A 24283-nucleotide genomic window follows, 5' to 3' on the forward strand; every position below is an offset into this window, starting at 1 on the left:
CAACTGAGTCTCTTCTGCAGGCCGTTTTGCTTTTTCAGGGGCCTAACAGGTAAAGCCTTATGCTCTACTCTAGCAAAGAACTAGAATAATGTATTTGAAAATTTGATTGAGATATAGGTTTGAATATATTAACCATGAATAGATAGATCAATATACTCTCCAGTCCACTTTATAATCAGATTTAAGTGAGTTGCACCAAACAGGCATGTCACACTACTTTTAGCTATTTTGGCAGGGACAGTCTTGCCATGAAATATAAGAGATACAAATTAGGTGAAGAAGTTAACTTTTGTTGGATCCTTTTCTTTTGGAGAAGGAGTAATTGGAGGAGGAGGAGGAGGAGGAGGAGTACAGTTCTTCACTAACAGGACAGTATAAGGGGGTCACTCATCTACTAAACAAAATGATAGGTTTTTAATCTCCCCGGGGCGTATCCCTAGGTTGGAGCCCTGACTAAAATGGAAGACTCTCACTCATCTGATTGTTGGAGAGCAACAAAAAGCTAGAAATAAACTGAAACAAAGCTTGAATACAATCAGAAGTGAGCACAGTACGCTTAAGAGGTCATGCACACTCTATATCCAATTTGTTCTGCAGGATATATTTTATGCACTTGAGGGGTCAAGCTACTTAGAGGCTTTGATTAATAGTTTTGTTTTTTAATGATTCAGGAAAAAGTTGGATGTGATCCACTGAACTCTTCAACTGGATACTTATCAGAGACTAGCAGAGACTGTTCAGCTGTATTTAATTTTTCCCAGCATTTCAAGAAGATGGTACTAAAAGTATTGTGATGTTTTTGTGTGTGTTAGCCCTGATTAAATGTAATATAACGTTACTGAAATATTTTTTTAATTTCATCTGGATGGCAAGAGAGAGTTGTCATCCATCCCTATGAGGTGCAAAAATTGCAGATCAAATGTCCACTCAGCCACGAATTATCTGGATAACTGTTTACAAGCTGCAATTGCTTATCCTCAGAGCCCCATCTACAGTATGAGGATGACCTTTCAAGGGTGTTGTAAGGATAGTGTGTGTGATTTTGTGGAATACTTGGAGTAATTAGGAGAAAGGGTATATAAATGCTAAGTATTAATTGATGAGAAACAATGCCATTAAACCAAAGTAGTAGTTTTTTTAAAAAAACAAAACAAAACACCAAAGTAATATACACCAATGTATACATACAAGTAATATTTGTGATCACACTGTAGTAGACATGATTGCATTCAAATAATACTTCAAACTCCTGCAACTCAGGAGTATTGTTCCTTGTAACTTTTGGCATGTCTAGACGTAGGGAGGGGAGGGGAAGGATCTCACGATATGGTGATTGTGAGATCCTCCCCCTCAGTCCACATGCGGCGTGCGACATCCTGGGAGGAAGAGGATGTCGCGCCCGCCATTTTGGTTTTTTTTCTCCTTTGAAAATGGGTGCACGAGCGCTCCATCAAAAAGGTGAGGGTTTTTTTAAAAAAAGACCCCCTCCCCCATCCCGATGGGCAAGGAGCTCCTGAAGAGCTCTGTGCCCCATGCCTGGTTCCCGGCTCCTCATGTTTACTCATGAGGAGCCGGGACTAAACCAGGATGGCTGCCCACATGTCCTGTGGTCTTGGGATGATCCCGAGACTGCAGGAAAAGTTGGAATTAAAGCTGTCCCGGATATCCCGGGGAAAGGGAGGGATCATCCCTCCCTGCCCCCAGGATCCCCTGTGCATCATGTGGACACACAGGGATGATCCCAGGGCAATCCCCGGAATAACGGGTCATGTAGACATGCCCTTTGTCAAGAGTTCTCCCATTCTTTTAATGTGTTAACACTGCGGCTCCAACCAACCATGAAATATATCATCTACATTGTTGTAAGTAGATAAAGGGCAGGACCTGATGGGTGGAGCTCTCTCTTGCAGAAAACGTCTTCGTCCAAAGGGAAGAATCCTTTCATCCAATTTGTCATAAGTAGTCTAATTTGTCATAAGTAGTTTCAGACATGTAATTTACAGTGCCTAATCCTACAATCTGATGGTCTGAGGCTGTACTCCATATGATTTGGCATGAAGGTGATACACCAGTCCAACTTATGTCAACATATTTTTGATGGCTTTAAATTTTGTATACTTTTTAATGCTCACTGTTTTTAACTTTTGTAAACCGCCCAGAGAGCCTCGGCTATGGGGCAGTATATAAATTTAATAGATAAATAAATAAATAAACTGTATCATTTTGCCATCACAACATCATTCTGTCTACAGTAGCCTTCCCTAACTTGGTACCCTCAAGATGTTATGGATTGTAGCTCCCATAATTCCTTATCATTGGGTACACTGGCTACGACTAATGGGAATGGTAATCTAAAACATCTGGAGGGCACCCAGTTGGAGAACATTGGTCTACAAAACTGGACTTAAATCTGCAGATCTTCTGCTTGATTCTTAGTTTCTTCTTCCAAGGTTCTTCCACTAACTTCAGTAAGTTTACTATGGGGTATTTCCAATCATTTTATAATATGTAGTAGTAACTTGTGACATATATCTAAAGTTGCCTAAGGTTGCAATCCTATGCATCCTTATTTGGGTTGAATTCAGTGGACATAATTTCCAAATAAACATGTATAAGATTAAGATATGAAGTATCTTTATAGAACACTAAGTTTGATTCCACAGCTAAGCCATTTAAATCGTTGTTCTATCCTCTGGGTTAACTGCAGCAGCAACTGGCTTATGCAAACACAACACAGGATAAATCAATGAAGAAAACATGTTTGTCGTAAAGCTGTTTTTGTTGTTGCCTACAAATTAGTAATTGTTTTGTGGTCAGAGAACCTTGTTGCTTAACCTCAAAAGTATTTCTTCAAACTCCTTAGAAATTTCATACCAATTTGACTAATAGAAACAAGGAATACTGAGTTCGCAGTCTACTGTCAGGGGGATGTTGAGTCCCTTTTAAGGCTTCTCCACAGACTTTTCCTGTCAAGGCTGTGGAATGCACAAAAATGAAGAACGTCTGTGCCTTTTCCCTCTCAGGAGAAGTTTCCTCACTGGTAAAAAGATTGCCTAGTCATTCTATACATCTGATCTTGTTAGGAGAATATCAGAAATAATATGAGGCCTGAGTTTACAATCCTAAACCCTCTTCTTGTTTTTCAATTTTATTGCACTGATTGACATTAGACAGTGCTCCATACATTTGCTTGAAAAGGTTTCTAATTCCTTAATACCACTGTGGAAACTTGTTGGGGGCCGGATGAATTGAACGAGAGGAGCTATTTAATATTTATTTTATTTATTTATTTATTTTTATTTATTACATTTTTATACCGCCCAATAGCCGAAGCTCTCTGGGCGGTTCACAAAAATTAAAACCACAAAAAACATCCAACAGGTTAAAAACACAATTACGAAATACAGTATAAAAAGCGCAACCAGAATAAAACCACACAGCAAAGTTGATTATAAGATTAAAATACAGAGTTAAAACAGTAAAATTTAAATTTGTTAAAATTAAGTGTTAAAATACTGAGTGAATAAAAAGGTCTTCAGCTGGCGACGAAAGCAGTACAGTGTAGGCGCCAGGCGGACCTCTCTGGGGAGCTCGTTCCACAACCGGGGTGCCACAGCGGAGAAAGCTCTCCTCCTAGTAGCCACCTGCCTCACTTCCTTTGGCAGGGGCTCACGGAGAATGATCTGTAGATGATCTTAAGGTCCGGGTAGGTACATATGGGAGGAGGCGTTCCTTCAGATAACCTGGCCCCAAACCGTTTAGGGCTTTAAATGTCAATATCAGCACTTTGAATCGGGCCCAGACCTGGACTGGCAGCAAATGAAGCTGGAAAAGGACTGGCGTAATGTGATCTCGCCGGCCAGTCCCTGTTAGTAAACGGGCTGCCCTATTTTGTACCAGCTGAAGCTTCCGGACCGTTTTCAAAGGCAGCCCCACGTATAACGCATTGCAGTAATCCAAGCGAGAGGTTATCAGAGCATGGATAACTGTAGCTAGGCTATCTCTGTCCAGATAAGGGCGTAGTTGGTATATCAACTTAATCTGATAAAAGGTGCTCTTTGCCACTGAGTTCACCTGTGCCTCAAGTGACAGTTCTGGATTGAAGAGCACCCCCAAACTACGGACCCAATCCTTTAGGGAGAGTGCAACCCCGTCCAGGACAGGGCAAACATCACCTCGCCGGACAGATGAACCACTCGCTAACAGTACCTCCATCTTGTCTGGATTGAGTCTCAGTTTGTTAGCCCTCATCCAGTCCATTACCGTGCTCAGGCACTGGTTCAGAACAGTCACTGCCTCACCTGGGTTTGATGAAAAGGAAAGGTAGAGCTGGGTATCATCCGCATATTGATGACACCTCAGTCCACATCTCCGGATAACCTCCCACAGCGGCTTCATGTATATGTTAAACAGCATAGGGGATAAGATAGAGCCCTGTGGAACCCCATGGCTTAGGAGCCATGGTACAGAGCAATAATCCCCCAGCACCACCTTCTGGAATTGGCCATCCAAGTAGGAGCGGAACCACTGCAACGCAGTGCCTCCAACTCCCAGCTCAGACAACCTATCCAGAAGGATACCATGGTCGATGGTATCGAAGGCCGCTGAGAGGTCCAGGAGAACCAACAGGGTCGCACTCCCCCTGTCTCTCTCCCAACAGAGGTCATCCCACAGGGTGACCAAGGCAGTTTCTGTTCCAAAACCAGGCCTGAAACCCGATTGAAATGGATCTAGATAATCCGTTTCATTCAAGAGTGCCTGGAGTTGTCCTGCAACCACCCGCTCAAGCACCTTGCCCAGGAAAGGGATATTAGCCACCGGCCTGTAGTTGTTAACATCCTCCGGGTCCAGATAGGGCTGTGCACAGACCCACCCACCCCCGAACTGCTTGGTGGTCTGATCCAGAACTTCCGGATCGGGCCCGAACCAGTTCGAGCCAATCCACCTGTCTCCTGCTCTGATCCACGGAGCGAGATCTGGCTCCGGCAGCGGTGGTGGAGCCAGGTAAGCGAAACTCCCCCCACCCCTTTACCTGACTCTGTCGTGGGCTTCAACTGAGGGCCAGGCCTCAAAGCGGAAGCAGGCCTTCCACTTTGAGGCCTGGCCTTCAGTTGAAGCCCGTGACGGAAGCAGGTAAGACCCCCCTCCCCTTACCTGGCTCCATTGCCGTTGCTGCACAGACTGCGGTGGTGCCGGCACCAGGTGAGTCCCCCCCCCCCACTTACCTGCATCCGGAGCTCTAGATCAAGGTGAACTGCTTTGCCTTGATCTGCAGCCCCCCCCAACCCGATTCATCTCCACCTTTGTCAGAGGCGAATCAGGCCGCTCCGCTATCGCTTCTCTGAACCGAAGCAAAGCAGAGCACAGCCCTAGTATTTAACATGTTTGCTTTTTTCGCTTTTACTTTAAAAATAATTGTTGTGGAGACCTTGAGCAGGATTGGGATTATAGGGAAGGGGATTTAAGCCTTTCTTTCCTTCGCCCTACAGTCCCAGTAAAAATTACTTCTCAGAGGCCACTGTTTTCCCCAGGAGAGAAGGTGCAATTGGTCTTCAGTTGCTTTAAATCTGGAATCCTAAACACTTACTAGGGAGTAAACCTCCTTAGACACAATGATTAAGTTTAAATGTCAAGCTAAGCCATGGTTAGGCTGATAACCCTTTTGCAGCCAATGGTTACTGAGCATGTTTAAACTAGGGGTGTGCACGGACCCCCCGCTCCGCTTCACTTGCAGATCCGCCATTTTTCGGAGCGGGTCGCTCCGCCCCGCCCCCGCTCCGCCCACTTCCGCTCCGCTCCGCCCGGAGCTCCGGATCGGATCCGGAGCTCCGTTTTTGCCCCCCCATAGGCTTGCATTGAAAGCTAAAAAAGTAAACAACTTTTTTTCCGTTGAAGTTAGAAACCTCACGTTTGGCACCATGACACCTCATGGGCGTATACACACACACGCCAAGTTTCAAGGCAATCCCATCATCCCCTGATTTTTGGCGAATTTTTGAAAATCGGGCACCCCATTCACACCCCTTGGGATAGCTCCGTCAATTTGCATGTTACAAACCTCAAACTCGGCACCAGGGCAGCTTATCCATGTGTCCACATGCACGCCAAGTTGCAAGCAAATCCCATCATCCCCTGATTTTTGGCGCGGCTCTACCCTCTAACGCACCTCCCATAACCCTAATTCACACCCCTTTAGATAGCTCCGTCAATTTGCACGTTAGAAACCTCAAACTCAGCACCATGATAGCTTATCCACGTGTCCACATGCACGCCAAGTTTCAAGGCAATCCCATCATCCCCTGATTTTTGGGGAATTTATGAAAATCGGGCACCCCATTCACACCCCTTGGGATAGCTCCGTCAATTTGCATGTTAGAAACCTCAAACTCGGCACCAGGAGAGCTTATCCATGTGTCCACATGCACGCCAAGTTGCAAGCAAATCCCATCATCCCCTGATTTTTGGCGCGGCTTAAACTTTTTAACTCACCCCAAATCAAGTCCCATTCTACAACTACGTCAATTTGCACGTTAGAAACCTATCCTTTGGTCCCATGACAGCTTACCCATGTGTCCCCATGGACACCAAGTTTCAAGGCAATCCCATCATCCCCTGATGTTAGGGGAACTTTTGAAATTTGAACACTCCAGTATGTCAGGGATTTAAAGTTGCAATTGCAGACAGCTCAATGGGGCCAGTTCCAAGGCAATCCCAACATGCCACGAGATAACCCTAAATCTTCTGGCACATTTGAAAAAGGGATTATTGAATTTGATAAAGTCTAAGTGAGCGCAGGAAGGACTTCTCCCCTTAGTCAAAGCAAGACACATACACCATCGCTGCAAGGCGGGAAGGGGAGAATTATTATTATTATTATTATTTATTTATATAGCACCATCAATGGAAAGCAGGCAGGCAGCATGCATTGTAGTGCCGCAAGGATGGCTTGAGCACTAACGCATAGCAAACCAACCCATAAGTGGGCGCAAAGTGAGGCAAAGATGGCTGGTTGTTTCTTTCTAAGCCAGCAGTTACGCCTTGAGGGGCACAGAGGAGGACGATTGGGAGCAAACCAGGCACCAGGCGGGCAGAGAGGCAGGCAGAGTAGGCGAGGAGTCAGTCCTGGCAGATGCCCCACCACAGCAGCACCCCGGGGGAGGCGGGCAGGCAGGCAGGCAGGCTGCGGGCATTTCTGGGGGCACAAGGAAGTGATGGCTGGTTTCTAAGCCAGCATTGCAGTTAGTCACGCATTGCAAACGCAAACCATCCCAGCGAGTCGGTCACCGAGGAGGACAGGCTAGCAGAGGGGCAGGCAGAGTGACATGTCATAGATCTAGTATTGGGGAGGAGTCAGTCCCGGCAGATGCCCCAACACAGTAGCACCCTGGGTGGGCATTGGAAAACGCCATCTTGTGGGTCAATACTTCCCCCACCCCATGTCCTGCAGGGTTGCCTGCCTAACCCTTGTGGGGATGGGAGATGGAGAGCTTAGAGTGGCAGTGCCAGCAGCAGCCTTCGGCTTTCCCCTGGAACCAGTCGCCTTGCCCGCCTCTTTCCCCAGCAAGATCGCCTGGTGCTGCCTATGAAGATGCATCTTCATGCTGCTGGTTCCATAATGCCCTGTCGATGAACCCCTGCTTAGGCTGAGTTTGCAGTGGCGACAGACAGCAAAGCGGGGATCCGCTCCCAACTCAAAGTGGTCCCACACGATGCTTGTCTTTCGTTTCTGTGGTGACACCACCAATTGCCCGCCTGAGCTCTCTGGTGTTGCCACAGAAACAGGGGTGTGGGATGAGACTGGGGAGAGAGCCTCGGCCTGCTGCTGCTCCTCCTCAGCCCCCACATCCTGGAGGCCCACCGCCTCCTCCTCCTCCCCCCCCTCCACTGTGCTGAGGACCTCGTCTAGGTCCATCAGCGGGCTCGTGGGCTGAAAGGAGAATGAAGGAGTTGGGGATACTCCTCCTCCTCTAATGGCACTGCTGCCACGTGCCTCTTGCAAACGGGCACTTTTCCCATTCCCACCCTCAAAAAGAGAACGCCGGGCACAAGTTGCAGAAGAGAGTGGCTCTGCCTGCTGCTTGTCCTGCTTCTGTTTTGGAGCAGTCAGCCAAGGAGTTGCCCGTTTGAGTTTCACAGGAGGAGAGGAAGCCCTGCTGGCAGACTGAGCCTTGCTGCTTTCAGCACGCCTGCTTTCTCTTTTCATGATGACTAACAAAATATTAATACTACTAATACTATGTATAAGGTACTACTAAGAATATGTATAAGAAGAATATAATATGTTTAAATGTAGGGAAATGGGACAAGAACAATAAAATATACTACTACTAATATGTATGAGAATATACTACTAAGAATATCTACAAGAATATAATAATATGTTTTAGAATATTACTAATAAATGTAGGGAAATGGGACAAGAAATGGGACAACCACTACTATAAGAAGAACAAAATATGAATACTACTACTAATATGTATGAGAATGTATACTAATAGACTACTAAGACTATGTCAAAGAATATAATAATAATATGTTTAAGAATAGGGAAATGGTGTGCGTATGCTTTCCCCAAAATGCTCAATCTGTGGCTGCCTGTTGAACTTGACAAAAGCAGCCCACTCCGTCGAAGTTACACAGAGAAGAAAAAGAGAATCCAATTTTTTTGGTATATTTGGTATATAGAAGATAGAAGGAAACACAATCAGGATTTAAGAGAGGGGAGGGGGAAAAAGAACCAACCACTACTATAAGAAGAACAAAATATGAATACTAATATAATATGTATGAGAATATATACTAATGGACTATGTGAAAGAATATAATAAAATATGTTTAAGAATATAAATGTAGGGAAATGGGACAAAAAGTGTGTGTATGCTTTCAAAAGAAAGCTTTCACAAAAGCAGAACAGTCAGGCTTTAATACAGGGAAGGGGGGGGCAACCAACCCAACCACACACTCCAAAATTCAAAAATAAAGTTTATATTAAATCAAAGTAAGGGGAAAACACAGGGCAAACTAAGCTACAAGTCAGAAAGAAGCAAACAAACACACACACGCGCCAAACTAAACCTATATTAAATTAATCTATCTCCAAAGCAGGAGCACTAGCTAAGTAAGTGTTCCCTCCACGAACGCCAACCCACAAAGAGACACAAAACAGAAAGTTCTCAGGGTGGGTCTGCCTTAGTCCCCCCTCCAACGCTGGGATTGGAGGAGGATGCTTTCTGAGGAGATGAATTCTCATCAGGATTGGGAGTTGAATGTGCCTGTCATCGCTTCCAAAAAAATAATAATAATAAAAAAAAAAAACCCAAACCCCGATTTTTAAAAAAATATTGCACGTGAACCACAGCACGCAGAAAGTTGAGAGTGGTCTCAAAATGACCCCCATCCACGACTCTCTGTGCACAAGAATTTTCAGAACGATAGCTTAAACCCCCCCCCAGTTATCCCCGATTCTTTCCCTCAATGCAATCCTATGGGCGAAAAGCCGAAACGCCGTTTGAGCCCTGCGGTTGACCCGATTTTTAAAAAAATATTGCACGTGAACCACAGCACGCAGAAAGTTGAGAGTGGTCTCAAAATGACCCCCATCCACGACTCTCTGTGCACAAGAATTTTCAGAACGATAGCTTAAACCCCCCCCCAGTTATCCCCGATTCTTTCCCTCAATGCAATCCTATGGGCGAAAAGCCGAAACGCAGTTTGAGCCCCGCGGTTGACCCGATTTTTAAAAAAATATTGCACGTGAACCACAGCACGCAGAGAGGTGAGAGTGGTCTCAAAATGACCCCCATCCACGACTCTCTGTGCACAAGAATTTCCAGAACGATAGCTTCAAAAACAACGTAGTTATGCGCGATTATTTGCCGCAATGCAATCCTATGGCGAAATGTTTTCAAGATGGCGACCGGAGCGCTCCGACTGAACTCGGAGCTCCGAAAAATGGTCGCTTCTCTTCGCCTTGCTTCTAGGGGGTCCGCGGTCCGCTCCTACTCCGCCTCTGGGTAAGGCGGAGCAGGCCAATCCGCTACTGCTTCTACGCTCCTAATCGGAGCGGAGCACATCCCTAGTTTAAACCATTGTTATATAGCCACCATGGCTAGGAATGTTTCCGATGACATGTTAAATCATGATTCACATGACACGGTAAGACATCATGTTTAGCTGAAAATGCTTCAACACCATCCATGGCTTAGCGTGTTGTCTGAATAGGGTCACTGAGTCTTAAGGATAGTGTGTCTCCTCTGAATGAATGTTTAGAAGCGGTAATGGGCTGGATGAGGAAAAACAAACTGAAGCTGAATCCAGACAAAATGGAGGTGCTCACTGTCAAAGGCCACAACCTGGGTTTGGAGATGTGTCAACCAGTTTTAGATGGGGTTACACTCCCCCTGAAAGACTGTGTTCGCAACTTGGGGGTGCTTCTGGATCCGTCGCTCCAAATGACAGCTCAGATAAATGTGATGGCCAGGAGTGCCTACTATCAGCTTCGGCTGATATACCAGCTGCGCCCCTTCCTAGAGTCGGAAGACCTAAAGACGGTTGTTCACGTGCTGGTAACTTCGAGGCTCGACTTCTGCAATGTGCTCTGCATAGGACTACCTTTGTGCCTAGTCCAGAAACTTAAATTAGTTCAAAATATCGCAGCCAGGTTGGTCACTGGTACACCTAGGGGGGGACCACATTATACCAGAGTGACCAGATAGAAAAGAGGACAGGGATCCTGCAGCTTTAACTGTTGTGAACTGTGGACTGACCAAGAAATTATTTTTTGAGTTGGAATGATTGTATATGCACCAAAAACACAGACAAAGAGACATGTTGTTTTGAAATCAGCAACCTACCGTAATGCAACTATCACATTCACTGAAATGGATGATAACATGATAGAACTAGTAGATGGGGAGACACAATGTTTACATATTGCACTGTGTGGTCAAAAGAGGAAAGTCATTTGTGATGAAGACTTAGGGCCTTGCTGGACCATGCTGGATAAGCTGGCAGGGAGGCGGGGCGACAGCGCGCTAACTTTAGCACGCACCGCCCCGCCTCCTACACGCACGATGCGCAGGGACTCCCGAAGCCCTGTAGCGTCGGCCATTTTTTGTTGTTGTTAAAGGGGCCATGTGCGCCCCGAAGCCACCGGACAAGGTAAGTGCCTTTTTTAAAAAATTAAGCTCCACCCGCTCCTGATCCCTCCCTGCAATCCCCGATGCCTCCCTGCCCACTCTTTCCCCGCCCGCCCGCCCTGTCCCCGATGCCATCCCGGTGCCCGCCCTCCCTGTCCCCAATGCCCATGCCGCCCTCCCTCCCTGTCCCCGATGCCATCCCAGTGCCCACCCTCCCTGTCCCCGATGCCATCCCGGTGCCCGCCCTCCCTGTCCCCAATGCCATCCCGGTGCCTGCCCGCCCTCTCCCCGATGCCATCCCGGTGCCCTCCCTCCCTCTCCCCAATGCCATCCCGGTGCCCGGCCTTCTACCCCCCCTCTCCTGCCGGGTCCGGCCTCCCCCCCGGCCCGATGGGCACAGCGCTGTGCCCAGTCCGTGGCTTTTCCCAGCTACTCGCAAGCGAGTAGCCGCAAAAAGCCACGGACTTTGCTAGACGTTCCGCAGCCCGGGCCTCAGGCCGGAGCTGCGGAAAAGGCGTGCCATAAGTGAATTCGCTTATGGCGCATTAAGGGAGGTTTCAGCGCGGCCTAACCCCGGATTCCCCTGTGTGTCATCTGGACGCACAGCAGGGAAACCGGGCCTCACAGTGCGCTAAGGCCTCATCTAGCAAGGCCCTTAGTCATTCTGCAGCTTGCTAGGTCAGACTTTACTGAACCTTCTGTTTTGTGGACAGACTTCTGGACTCTCTAACAATGCAGTATCCAGTATGCAAAATGTTCCCTTTGATCCAGGAGGAAAGTTGTGTAAAGGAACACTGCAACTTGAACAACTGTTTCTATGTCCTCTATACTTCTTATCAGCCACTGCACACTGATAAAGATTTGTGTTCCGCTTGGGAAAAGGGAAGGAAAATGTCTTACACCTTGCTTGGGCATGGGAAGGCTAATTGCGGGTGAGGGTGGCATGATGAGACGTGGTGGCCAGCCATTGGCTGCCTCCATTTTTGGCACCACTTGTACTGGGACTGGATTTATCAAGTATAAAAGCAGACTTACCCCTCTCCAGCTGCCTCTTTTGCTGCACGGCTCCCTCCCTCCCTCCCTGTAGACAGTGTGGGTTTGCCGGTCGTCTTTTAGGAGGCCAAGTAGGAATTTTTTGCTCATAATTTAACTTGGTTATGAGTTTTTTCGCCTACTTCACACTGTAAGTCAGGCAGGGTGTATAATTAGGTTGATTTGGTTCTCAGTTTGGTCACATTTGTTGGGTAGGTGGATAGGAGCGAGCATCTGGTGCAAGGTGTAAATTGGTGAGCATTCACAGGCACTGTTGTGGTGATAGGTAATCCCTGAGGGCCAGCCACTGGGAGCCCAGGGTTACCTTTGAGGCCAACCCTTCTCAAACCACTCAGAGCCTTGCAGCATGAGGGGGCTTTGACACCAGAAGGCCTCCCTACCCCAGGAGGGGGAAGCCTGTCTGGTGGCAAATGAACAAGCGCCACTGGACGTGCAGTGATTGCCTCGCCCGATCCCAACAATGGCCTCATAAGTGGCCAGTAGATGATGCTTGCTTAGGCCTTCCCCCTTTTGCAGATCTTTTAATAAATGTGGCCCATATTTATAATCCCATTCCTGTGTCTCGTCTCATTATTTCTCACCCTTCACTTCCACAAATGGAGTGTACATAGAATTCTGGGTTTGTACCTTCTGTTTCATGAAACTTTCTGCTTACTCAAAAGCAGTGTTTAGTAAATCAGCTAAAATCTCATGGCTGTGTGTTGTTGGCACAAACATATAATTCCAATCTTCATAACCAATAGACCCGTAGGATGCATAGTGGTTAAAGTGAGTTCTTTGGTCAGATTCAAACCATTTTATTAAACTGGTTAATTAGCAATTTGAAAGGGAAAAATCAAGGTCTTAAGGTCTCCCCGGGTCACTGCCAAACCACAGCCTATTAACTACTCCTGCCTTTCAGCAGCAATAATGATGAGGTTTTGAGAACATATGGAACCAACTAGGCGAAAGGCTTTTATGAGGAACTTTAACAGGGGGCATGATTTTGCAAACAGAAATCCTAGCAGACGATTTCATGGTTTTGCTTCCTCAACTGTCCCTTTAAAGGAACTAAACTCTTTCCTCATTGTGGGATGTCAGATTCAAACAGGCTTTCCCTCTGACACTGGGGGAGTCTTTTAAGTGGCTCCCCCTAGACCTGTTTTTCTAAGTTTGTTTCCTTGACACTGACCTCATCGAGGTGGCTTTCACAGCTCGTCAACTTCATGTCATAGCACACAGCAAGTTAAGGATGGTGAGAGAGAAAGCAAACTGACCTGCTTTAGGAAGCTAATGGAATTATTGGATTTACACAAGCACATAGCTGCCTTGGTATGTGGTGAGGTTTTATATTTTGGTAGATCCCAAAATGGATTTAGGATTTTTCTTCTTCATGACTAGAGGGAGCTTAAGGCCTTAGCTGGACCTAAGGTTTATCCTGGAATCATCCCGGGGTCATCCCTGTTCATGTAAATGACACATAGGATATTCCAGGAGCAGGCAGGGATGACCCTGGGACGATCCCAGGATAAACCTTAGGTCTAGCTAAGGCCTAAATCACCCCCAGTTTAACCCACGTCTGGCCTATATACCTTAAAAACATGTGTCTGCACACACACACTTTTAGCCTTCTCATCTAGGGCCGTAAAAGATACTTTGCCATCCAAAGCAGCCACCTGCTACTTCTTGCTCATGCCCCATCTGCCCCCAATGCTGCTTTCTTCTCCTCCACCCCATGACTAACCTGCAGTTCACTGCTGCTGTCCTCATTGAAGTGAGGATTGAGAAGGCACCAATCTCAGATGTAAGAGTACCACCGACTTCCACCTGCAAGAAAAACTGCTTTGAAAAGGTTTTCCCCCTCCCCTCTCTGCAGCAGAGTGACATCACGGTGGTCCTACAGTTTAGTCCATCACCATCTCAGATCTCACTCTACAAGGCCTCATCATGGGAAAGGACACCTACATTACTGGGAGATGGCGCCATACTGGGCTACAGGAGCACTGTGCTCCCGTTGCTTTGCCACGGCAGAAATAGTGGTTTTAAAAAACAGCTTTTTTCTCCTGCAGCAAGGTGGTGGTACTCTTACAACTGAATCAAGACCCTTCTCAGACATCGGGGTGAGATCTGAGAAGGTGCTCTCCAGGAGTGCCGCCTTGGCAAAGTAACAACAGGAGCACTCTTAGGCTGGTGTTAGAGAAATGTGGGCAGGTGGCAGAGAAAGACCAGCAGGTGTGAATGCGACACAGAAGCAGGTGGCAGCAGCAGGTGCTGTCCCAAATCCACCACCTGAGTCAAAGGGCTCACCTTGGCTCATGATAGTACTATCTCTTTAGAAAGTGGGGACAAATCAGTCCTCCAGGTGTGGCAGAGCACCCATCAGTCCCACCTTGGCTATGGCCTGAATCTGCAAAAAGGCAGAATCCATAGAAGCATCTGCTTGCATTCAAGGGAAGAGGAAGGAGAAGATCCATTAGAGGAAGAACTAACAATGGATCCTCTAAGGTGCTTCAACATTAAGTAGGTCTTTAAAGCTAAGGAGGGACAGACACACTTTTTTGGTGAGGGTGGGGGGATAACTAGCTGTTAAAAGGTGTTTTGTGTGCTATTTATCTATAGGAAGTAAATTTGGGATGTTTTGATCTGGAGTTGCAGACTTTGTGACACAATAAAACAGTGATTTATGGGCAGCTTCATGTGATTTCTTGGAACAGGTGGCATTCTAAGTAACTTTATATTTATTCCCTAGAGCTTAGCATAGTCCATTCCAGCAAAGCGTTGACTTTTATTGAAGAGTCTCAGAACAAAGCCCATTTGCATGTGTGCCTATTTCTTTGCTTCCTCCTAATTGGAAAAGGCCATAATTCCTGAGGTGCTGTGTTCTTTGAATGCATTTTCATCAAATTCAAATCCCAAATCTCATTACAGTTTTAAGGCCAAACAAGCAAAGGTGGTGGTATGCAATCCACTTAACTGTGAAGTGGTCCTGTTGGTTTTATTGGGACTATTCTCGAGTTAGTTATGGATTGCAGCCAAAAGCACTCTCCTCCAGAGCAGGTAACCTATTAGAAAAGGGCAGACCAAATCACAGTAGCACAATTTTTCACAGGTGCCTGTACTTCATATAAACTCCTTAATAACGCCAGTCTGCTTTGAAGACATTTTTGTACAAGTAATTCTAAACAACAGTGAACAATAGGCATAAGTACTTTATTCATTTATTTATTCGTTCATTCATTACATTTCTATATCACCCAATAGCTGAAGCTCTCTGGGTGGTTTACAAAATTAAAAACCATTTAAATATATTATACATAGTATTAAAAGCTATTTACATTAAACAGAATTGCACACACAGACACACATATATCTAAACACTTTTTAAATGATAAGAAAAATCCAGGACCTGATTAAAACCTCATCATATGTTGCCAAAAGACTGAGAGAAGAGGAAGGTCTTAACCTGACACCAGAAAAGATAAAAATGTTGGTGTCAGGCAGGCCTCATTGAGGAATGTGTTCTGTAATTGCGGAGTGGGGGGGGGGGACACCACTCACATGGACTTCTCCATTGTTGCTGCCTTCTGAGTCTCTGTCAGAGGAGGCATCTGAGGGAGGACCTTAGATGATGTACGTAGCATACGGGACAGGTGCTCTGTCAGCTATTGTGGTTCCAAGCTGTACAAGGTTTTATAGGTCAAAAGTAATGTTTCTGAACACTTGAATAGGTTTCAGAAACATAGGGCATGTCTACACCGGGGGAGGATCTCACAATATTCTGCTTGTGTGATCCTCCCACGCGTAACATCCCAAGAGGATGTTGCACCCGCCATTTTCTTTTCTTCTTCTTCTTCTTTCTTTTTTAACAAAGATGAGTGCACTTGCACTCCAACGGAACTGTAAGTAAAAACAACAACCAAAACCCCCCAATCCTACTCCCACCCACCCACCCACCCTGATGGGCAAGGAGTGCCTGAAGAGCTCCATGCCACATGCCCGGTTCCTGCCGCCTCGTGTTTACTCATGAGGAGGCAGGATGAAGCCGGGATGGGCACCCTCACACCTCCCGTGGTCTCAGGACAATCCCTAGACCACAGGAAGAACCAGGCTAAAAGTGTTCCCAGATATCCTGGGGAAATGGAGGGATCATCCCTCCTTGCTCCCGGAATCCCCTGTGTGTCATGGATGCCCAGGGATGATCCAGGGACAATCCCCGGGATAAACACTGGTGTAGACATGCCCATAGAGACAGCCAGTGCAAGCAGGAATCGGTGTTATATGTTCGGACTTCCTTGCTTCTCTTATCAATCTGGCTGCTGCATCTTACGCAGCCTGCAGCTTCTGAATCATCTTCAAAGGCGGTCTCTCGTTTCAGTAATCTTACATGGAGGTTACCAGAGCATAGACTTAGGTACTCATTTAAAGATTTACAGTAGTGTTGATGTATGACATTCTGCATTTACTTAGATACAAGTCCCAATATAGTGGGGATACACTCGAGTAAGTGTACATAGGACTATAGCTTTAGATTGGTAACCCCTTGTTGACTAATTGTACTTGGATCACAATGGCTGGGCGTTCAGAGGACAAAATGTTTTGAATCTGCGTCAAGACATTGGACTGGCCTTTTCTGATTTGTTGTAACAGAACAGAACTGCTGAGTAATGAAAGATTTGGGACTGCAGGGATCGTTTTGCGTTATATTGACAAAAAGTGCAATCACCTGCCCAATACCCTATTATCCTGAGCTGAGATTTTTATAGAACATCCCTCCATTGCCTTCAAGCAGCAGCATTGTCACTTCATAAATGTGGGTGTTTTAAAAAATAATAATAAAGGGCTACAGTAGTGTTTTCTTGCTGGGGAAAGTATAGGAGCGTGTCTCTGATTCTGTCACCCACATTTTTTTATTGAGATAACTGGATGCTGTTTTTAATCCTCAATACATGGTGCTTTTTCCAAGCCCAACTCTCTCTTTTCCTAGACTTCCTCTTTGCTTGAAATTTCACCGTTTAATATGCATCTCTCTAATTTAAACAGGCTTTCTAAAAAGAGGACAAGTTAAAACTGAAGCCCAAATGTGGCTTTATAGTAAAAGTGTAATGAATGTTAGCCAGTAACTAAAAAGTAATCAGCAATGCAGCAAAACATCTAGGTATATTTAAGGGCAGATCATAAAAATACAGTTCGAATTTGCCACTACTGGAAGGTCATTAAAGCCAAATAGGTCATTCCAGCCTAGGCTCTCTGCAAGTTGTCTGACTAAGAAGTCCAAAACTTTCCCCACATGTCTAAGCCTAGGCTTCAGCATCTTCTATGACCCATAAAATGTGAGATTAGCATCTCTCTAATTTAAACAGGCTGCAAAAAGCATAGGTTTAAAGGATTTCTTACCTTTTGAGGCTTGTAGGCTGGGGAGGAAATAGCTCATCCAAGGATTTCCTGTGGATTCTGAATATTGGACTAATAAAAATAAAAGCTCAGAAAACGTTTGATTGGGAGAAGGCCTACATTATAGAGCTATTTTCCTGACACTGTTACCTACTATTTAAAGACTATGTACTAGAACTGCTTTCCTCAAGCTGGTGCCCTACAGATCTTTTGGAATTCAACTCCCATCAGCCCCAGCCAGCATGGCCAATGGTCAGGAGGCACCAGCTTGGACAAAGCTGTCCTAGAAGTTGTTTTGTTTTAAATCACTTAGTCTGAGTTGGGCATGCTTGCTTACAGAAGCTTGCTTCTCAAGCATGCGGGAAAGGGGCTTTGTCCTGTGTTGCTCAGAAACTCTGGGACATACTCCCTTCAGTCCCCACTCTCTCTGTGCTCAGGAAGGGAGTGAAGACACATCTTTTTAATTGGGCTTTTAAAAATAATAATGTTGCCCCCTGTCCCTTTTGCCTTTGGTTCTGCCCATTTAATTTCGGCTCCACCCACCACCGGAACACAGCTTCCAAAGAACTTCTCTGAAGAGGAATTTGGCCCTTGGGCTGAAAGAAATTCTGCACCCCTGTTCTGAAAGATCAGGCTTTGAGGCCTTAGCTAGACCTAAGGTTTATCCCGGGATCTTCCTGGGGTCATCCCTGTTCATGTAAATGACACACAGGGGATCCTGGGAGCAGGCAGGGACGACCCCGGGACAATCCCAGGATAAACCTTAGGTCTAGCTAAGGCCTGAGTTGGAAACCATCAATTACTTTGAGTGAGAAGAGATAGCATAATTACTCACGCTCTCAGCTAGCAAGAAGAAATCCCTAGAAAATGAATGAAGCCTTTGTCCATGGATGTTTTGTACCTACTTTGCAAAGTCCTCCCGCCCCACTCCTAAATTCATCTAGTTATGTTTTACTCCTAACTTTAAATATTGGTATTTATTTTCTGTGTATGTACAGGTGCTGTTTGCTCTGAACCAAACACTGCTACAACATGAAAGCCTTCGAGCCGGCAGCTTACAAGCTCCTTACACCACCGAAGATCTCATCAAACACTACAACTGTGGAGATCTCAATGCTGTCATATTCAATCATGACACTTCACAGGTATGTTGTCTTCACAATTTTACCACATATAGGGAAGATACAAATAGGTATAACTTTAATACTGAGAGGGTTGTGGCCAAAGATGTGGCTACTTAGTTCCTACTTAGTTCCTAGATCTTCTGCCTCCAGAGTTCCTTTAGCCTGTGATATGCATACAACATGCTGTTTCTGCAGCGCCTGATGAATGAATGCCTTCTCTAACCAATCCTCCAAAAGGCCCTTCCAGACCTACATCTTTCGATCCACCATTTAAATGCCTCTCTGAGTTATTGGGGGAAAGATAGGGGGCATTTATGAAATCCACAAGTCTCACCCCAACTCATCCGAATTTTTGACAACTCAAGCTCCTGTGTCTTTCTGAAACAGTAGCTAAGGAGATTGTCACAAAAGGTCCCCCCGCCCCGCCCCGCCCCGACCCGACCCCAGAACCACTACTAACAAGAAAGAAAGAAAGAAAGAAAGAAAGAAAGAAAGTGGAACCAAAGGCTAGATCTACACTACTGCTTTATAGAGGTATTGAAGTGCACTGATGACTGTTGGGGCACAGTCCACATTCCATATACCGCTTTCATAGTGATTTCCTGCCTTTTATTCCACATTCATACTGATTTAACACAAGGTGTAGATCTGGCCAAAGAGAAGAGGAGAGAGAAGAGGAAGAGGAAGAGGAGGAAGCCAGAGAGAGAGATGGTTCATATGATTACAGCTGCAACTCACCATCACTTAAATAAGCCATAGTGAGCTGCAGTGGTCTTTCCAACCACCTCAGAGAGAAGGAAAAGAGGAAGAGGAAGAAAAGAGCTAGAAAGAAAAGATCGGCCGGAGGAGAGAGATGCCAAAGAAAGAGCGAGAAGCCAGAGGGAGTAGCACGCACACACACACACACACACGGTACATAGTCATGCACACGCACGCACACACACACACACACACACACAGATAGCAGAGGCGCTTGTGTCATTTTTTATTGCCCCCTTCCCCACACTCCTACAACATCTAATTTTTCAAAATGCCAAAGGGGCCCATGGGCCCAGAAATGTTGGAGACACCCGCTATAAAGCAATCAGGTAATTAGGACAAAAGCCAGTTCGCAACAACAAATTAAAACAACAGCGCAATAAAAACATAACAGAAGCCGAATGCTTATGAGCCTTCTCATCTACCTTCTCCACCAAGAAAGACAAAAGGGACACTGTAATGGCAGGTTCCTTGAAGGAGTTTGAGCCTGGTTCATAGGCTCAGAGGGAGATGGGGCAGGGGGAACCCTTCTGAGATTTGAAGCCATCACTGGTAGAAGATCCCAAGATTTCCACTTAAAAGACCCATAGGCAGCAGCTCTGGGCAAGGTATCTGCTGGAGATCTTGGAGCATATCAGAGTAAACCATTTCCAAAGGGGCAGCTAAGTTGTCAGTCTATTGCTTGCTGAAAAAACAACGGAAGGTCTTGTGGAATCTTAGGCCTCAGCTAGACCTACAGGTCTCGCGCGACGGAGGGGTGAGGATCTCACAATATTTTTATCATGAGATCTCCTCCTCTATTTACATGCGGCCGCCATTGTTTTTCTTAAAGGAGATGAGCGCTTGTGCACAAAAGTTAAGGTTTTTAATTTTAAATTAATTTCCTCGCTCCCCTACCCCACCCCCAATGGGCGCAGAGCTCCTCAGGAGCTCTGCGCCCTGTGCGTGGGACCCAGCTCCTCGCAAGGAACTGGGAGGAGCCGGACAAACTGGGATGCACACACACACGTTCTGCGGTCTCGAGATCGTCCCGAGACTGGAAAAAACGGGCTCGAAGGGGAGTGTGAGATCCCCAGGCAAGGGAGGGATCCCCTATGAGTCATGTGGATGCACAGGGACAATCCTGGGGCTTGCCCCGTCTAGCTATGGCCTTAGTACAAGTTAACTCATATTATTATAATGCTTTGGCCACAGATTTATTTATTTATTTAAAGCATTTTTATAGCGCCACCTCACCATTTCTGGTATCGTGGCGCTTTACAATCAAATATAAACAATTCCATTAAAAACCCTCAACCCACATTAAGACAATTCCATTAAAAACCCTCATCCTCAATCCATTAAAAGCCCTCAACCCAGTTTAAATTACCCCCTCCCCAAACTCTTGTGAAAATAAAAACGCCTTACAAAGGCGTTTGAAAGAATTGAGGGTGGGAGCCTGTCTAATCTCCAGTGGCACATTGTTCCATAACCGGGGGCCAGCCACTGAAAAAGCCCTGGCCCCCGCACATTCCAATTTGTAGCAGGGGACCATCAGGGCGCCCTGCTCCTGAGAGCGAGTCTGCCAATGGTGAGACACAGGGGAAAGGCGAGTGCTCACGTATCCAGGACCCAAGCAATGCAACCTTGTAGCGCACCCTAGCAGCCACCAGCAGCCAATGGAGCTCTTGAAGCACCAAAGTGATAGAAGACCACTTCGGGAGCCCCTTGACCAACCTGGCTGCTGCATTTTGTATGGCCTGTAGGCATTGGATTTGCTTCAAGGGAAGCCCTGTACACAACAGGTTGCAACAGTCCAGCCTGGAGGTAACCAGGGCATGGACTGCGATGGTAAGGTCAGCCTCTGACAGAAAGGGGCGAACTTGGCGGAGCATATGTAGTTGATAAAAGCAACTCCAAACCACGGCCCCCACCTGTGATGACATAGTTAGGGACGGGTCAAGAATAACATCCAGGTCCCGCGCCTCGGTCACTATCCTTGGTCAGATTCCTGAAAATGACAGATCTACAGAGAGTTGAGGTTTTCTTACAGAAGAGGTGAACCAATTACAGCAGATGTATAAGTGCGCTAAAAAATGGCAAAGGCTACCAGCTGTGACAATGACCTAACTGACTTACGTTGCCTTGCCAACCTCCTCCTACCTTCTGCTCCGAGCCCTTCTCTTTGTCCTCCCTGTACCTTGGAAACCTTTCTTTTCCTCACATGTCTCTTGTTTCCTTAGGAGACAATGCGATGTTGCCATTGTTTCTGTAGAGTTGCTTTGTGTGTATTTTGGCTTGGTGAGTGACTGAAAAGCTTTGAGAGGAATGTGTGCGTAAATGAAAGTTAATTGCAAGTGCTTGGTAGGCCTTTGAACATAATTCTCCCTCATTAGGACAAAAGACTTCGTAATAATTGAGTTTGTATTGAGGAGGAAGTAAGCATTATGTAAATAGGTTATGAGGCCAAATAACTTCCCAACCATACAAGAATGCAATAATAATCTCTGTGTCGCATGAGTTTGGACAGAATCCTTTGTTTTCTCTTAGATCTTTAGTATCATAGAGAATTTTAAAGACTTCTGAGGTTTTATGGTTCAATCCTGCATGTATAGCTTGTACAATATAACTTTTACTGAATATCTGGCAGAGCAAAAAGGTAAAAATAATAAAATACAATCCACCCACTTTAAATGCAGCTTATAGCTTAAGTAAATCAATTGTACTTGAAAGTATTTAACTCTGACTAGGGCCCAATCTACACCAAGCAGGATATAACACTTTAAAAAATGTTTTGAAAACAGTATATGTAATGTGTCCTGGGCCTGAACAGTTGTCATAACCATTATAAACTGTTATAAGCAGTAGTGTAGATCCTGCCTAGATCTATGACATTTGCAGCCTACTGAAATCTATAGAGCAATTAAAATGTAACAGACTTATTTATTCATTTATTTAGGATATTGTTATGCCATCCTTCAGTTGAAATGCTTCCCAGGCTGGATTACAAACTAAATATTAAAATAATAAAATCAGTCCAAAAGACATTATCACAATATAAAAAATCCAGCAATGATAGAAGCACCATTAAGGTTAGTTTAAACTCAGAACTTAAACACTTTAAAAGCCTGGAAGAATTATTATTTTTAACTTAGGCGATGGCTAGACCAGGCCTTTATCCCAGGATCATCCCTGTGCGTCCACATGATGTACTTGGGATCCCGGGAGCAGGGAGGGATTATCCCTACCTTGGCCCGGGATATGGCCCTACACTTTAATCCTGCTTTTTCTGCAATCTTGGGAAGATCCCGAGACCATGGAACATGTGGGCATGCATTGCGGTTTGTCCTGGCTCCTTGTGAGTAACCATGAGGAGCCAGGACTCGGGCACACGGCACAGAGCTTCTCAGGAGCTCTGTGCCCATCGGGGGTGGGGTGGGAGGAGGGCGAATTTTCTTTTTTCTTTTTTTAAACTTACATTTTTCAGACGAGCGCTTCTCCTTTCAAAAACCAAATCCAAAATGGCACCCGCGATGTCGCACACTGCATGTAAATGAGGGTGACTATCTCACAATCATAAAATCGCAAGATCGCCGCCCTCCGACCCCCTCATCTAGCCATGGCCTTCATGTCAAATGGATAACAAAGAAGGTACCAGGCAAGCTCCCTGGAGAGGGAGTTCCATAAAGGAGTGAGGCCATCAAGAAGGCCTTTGCTCTCCTGTAGTCACCAATCTCACCTCTGATGATGGGTACCTGGAACAAATGCTGCGTAGATGATTTCACAATGACATATTAACTTCTCTGAAATAAATGGAAGAAGGAGTGAGGGACTTGAAAACATTGAGAAGTGGTGGAGGCCAACTGGACTCTTGCGAGCAGACTATTAAAATAAATGTTGGCCTCCACCACTTACAAGCCCCTTAAAATTAATCTCAGCTACTCTAATTTCTATCAGACATTGTGTGAAACCCAGAATTGTCTGTGTCAAAACTCTTACCAGCTTGGGGTTAGTATTTTTGTTTCTTCTAAAATTATTGTCAACTATCATAAATTTCAAGATTAACTAGGCTATATCAAGTATTTTTTATTTAAAATAGCTTCGGAGTACGTTATGCTTCCAAAAGAGAAAAAGAATAGTATCATAGTACCCTTTTAGATATAAATAGAAAGAAATGTGTGCAAAATATATTCCTTTGTGGGTGTCTGCAGTGTGGATGCTTTGTGGGGATCATTGCAAACCTTCACAAAAGATGTAGTACGAAAGATGACAATAAAGATGTCTATAAATATGGAAAGGACAAATATCATCTCTATAATTTCAAGACAAATGAAATATGTGCTGATCCCAAGTGATAAAATTGTCAGAGCAATTGTATTGTGGGAACTGAGCTTGTTCAGGCCCAGGATGCACACCAAATCCTTCTTCATACAGGCTGTTTCATTCACTTTAGTGTAAACAGTAAGAGGACAGAGGCTAGTTCTTAGCTTGCAAAGGGGGCTTGTTGTGAAGCCAGCCCCTCCAATGAAGTGAATAAGAAAGCACTTAGGTTTTCTTTTTTTCATTCACATAGCCTGTCCCCATGAATCGCCATAGTGAGGTCCCCTTCACGGAACTGTACCCTTGTGACGGGAGCTGTTTTCCATGCTACTGTAGGAATGGCTCCCATATGTGTACTAAAACCATAGCAACATGGCCGGGATCAATCACATGGACCTTTCTCACCTTATTGGTGCGTTTTTTCCTGGTAGGATAGCAATTGGGTGGGAAAGGCACACATGACAGTTCTGCTCAAATAGTTGCAGTATTTCACATACACATCACAACCACATGGGATGACACCATGGGGAAATGGCTCTC

The 24283-nt window shown here is 45.5% G+C and overlaps 1 protein-coding gene across 1 annotated transcript in view; it reads left to right on the plus strand.

The window, feature by feature from the left end:
* TRABD2B (TraB domain containing 2B) overlaps positions 1 to 24283 on the plus strand; it is a 338890-nt gene that overhangs the window by 204581 nt on the left and 110026 nt on the right. The window contains exon 3 of the mRNA XM_063118425.1: positions 18560 to 18706. Within this exon, the coding sequence (XP_062974495.1) occupies positions 18560 to 18706 (147 nt within the window). The remainder of the gene's footprint in view (positions 1 to 18559; positions 18707 to 24283) is intronic.

The sequence above is a fragment of the Elgaria multicarinata genome, chromosome 1 (genome assembly GCF_023053635.1).
Source record: "Elgaria multicarinata webbii isolate HBS135686 ecotype San Diego chromosome 1, rElgMul1.1.pri, whole genome shotgun sequence".
Taxonomy (NCBI): domain Eukaryota; kingdom Metazoa; phylum Chordata; class Lepidosauria; order Squamata; family Anguidae; genus Elgaria; species Elgaria multicarinata.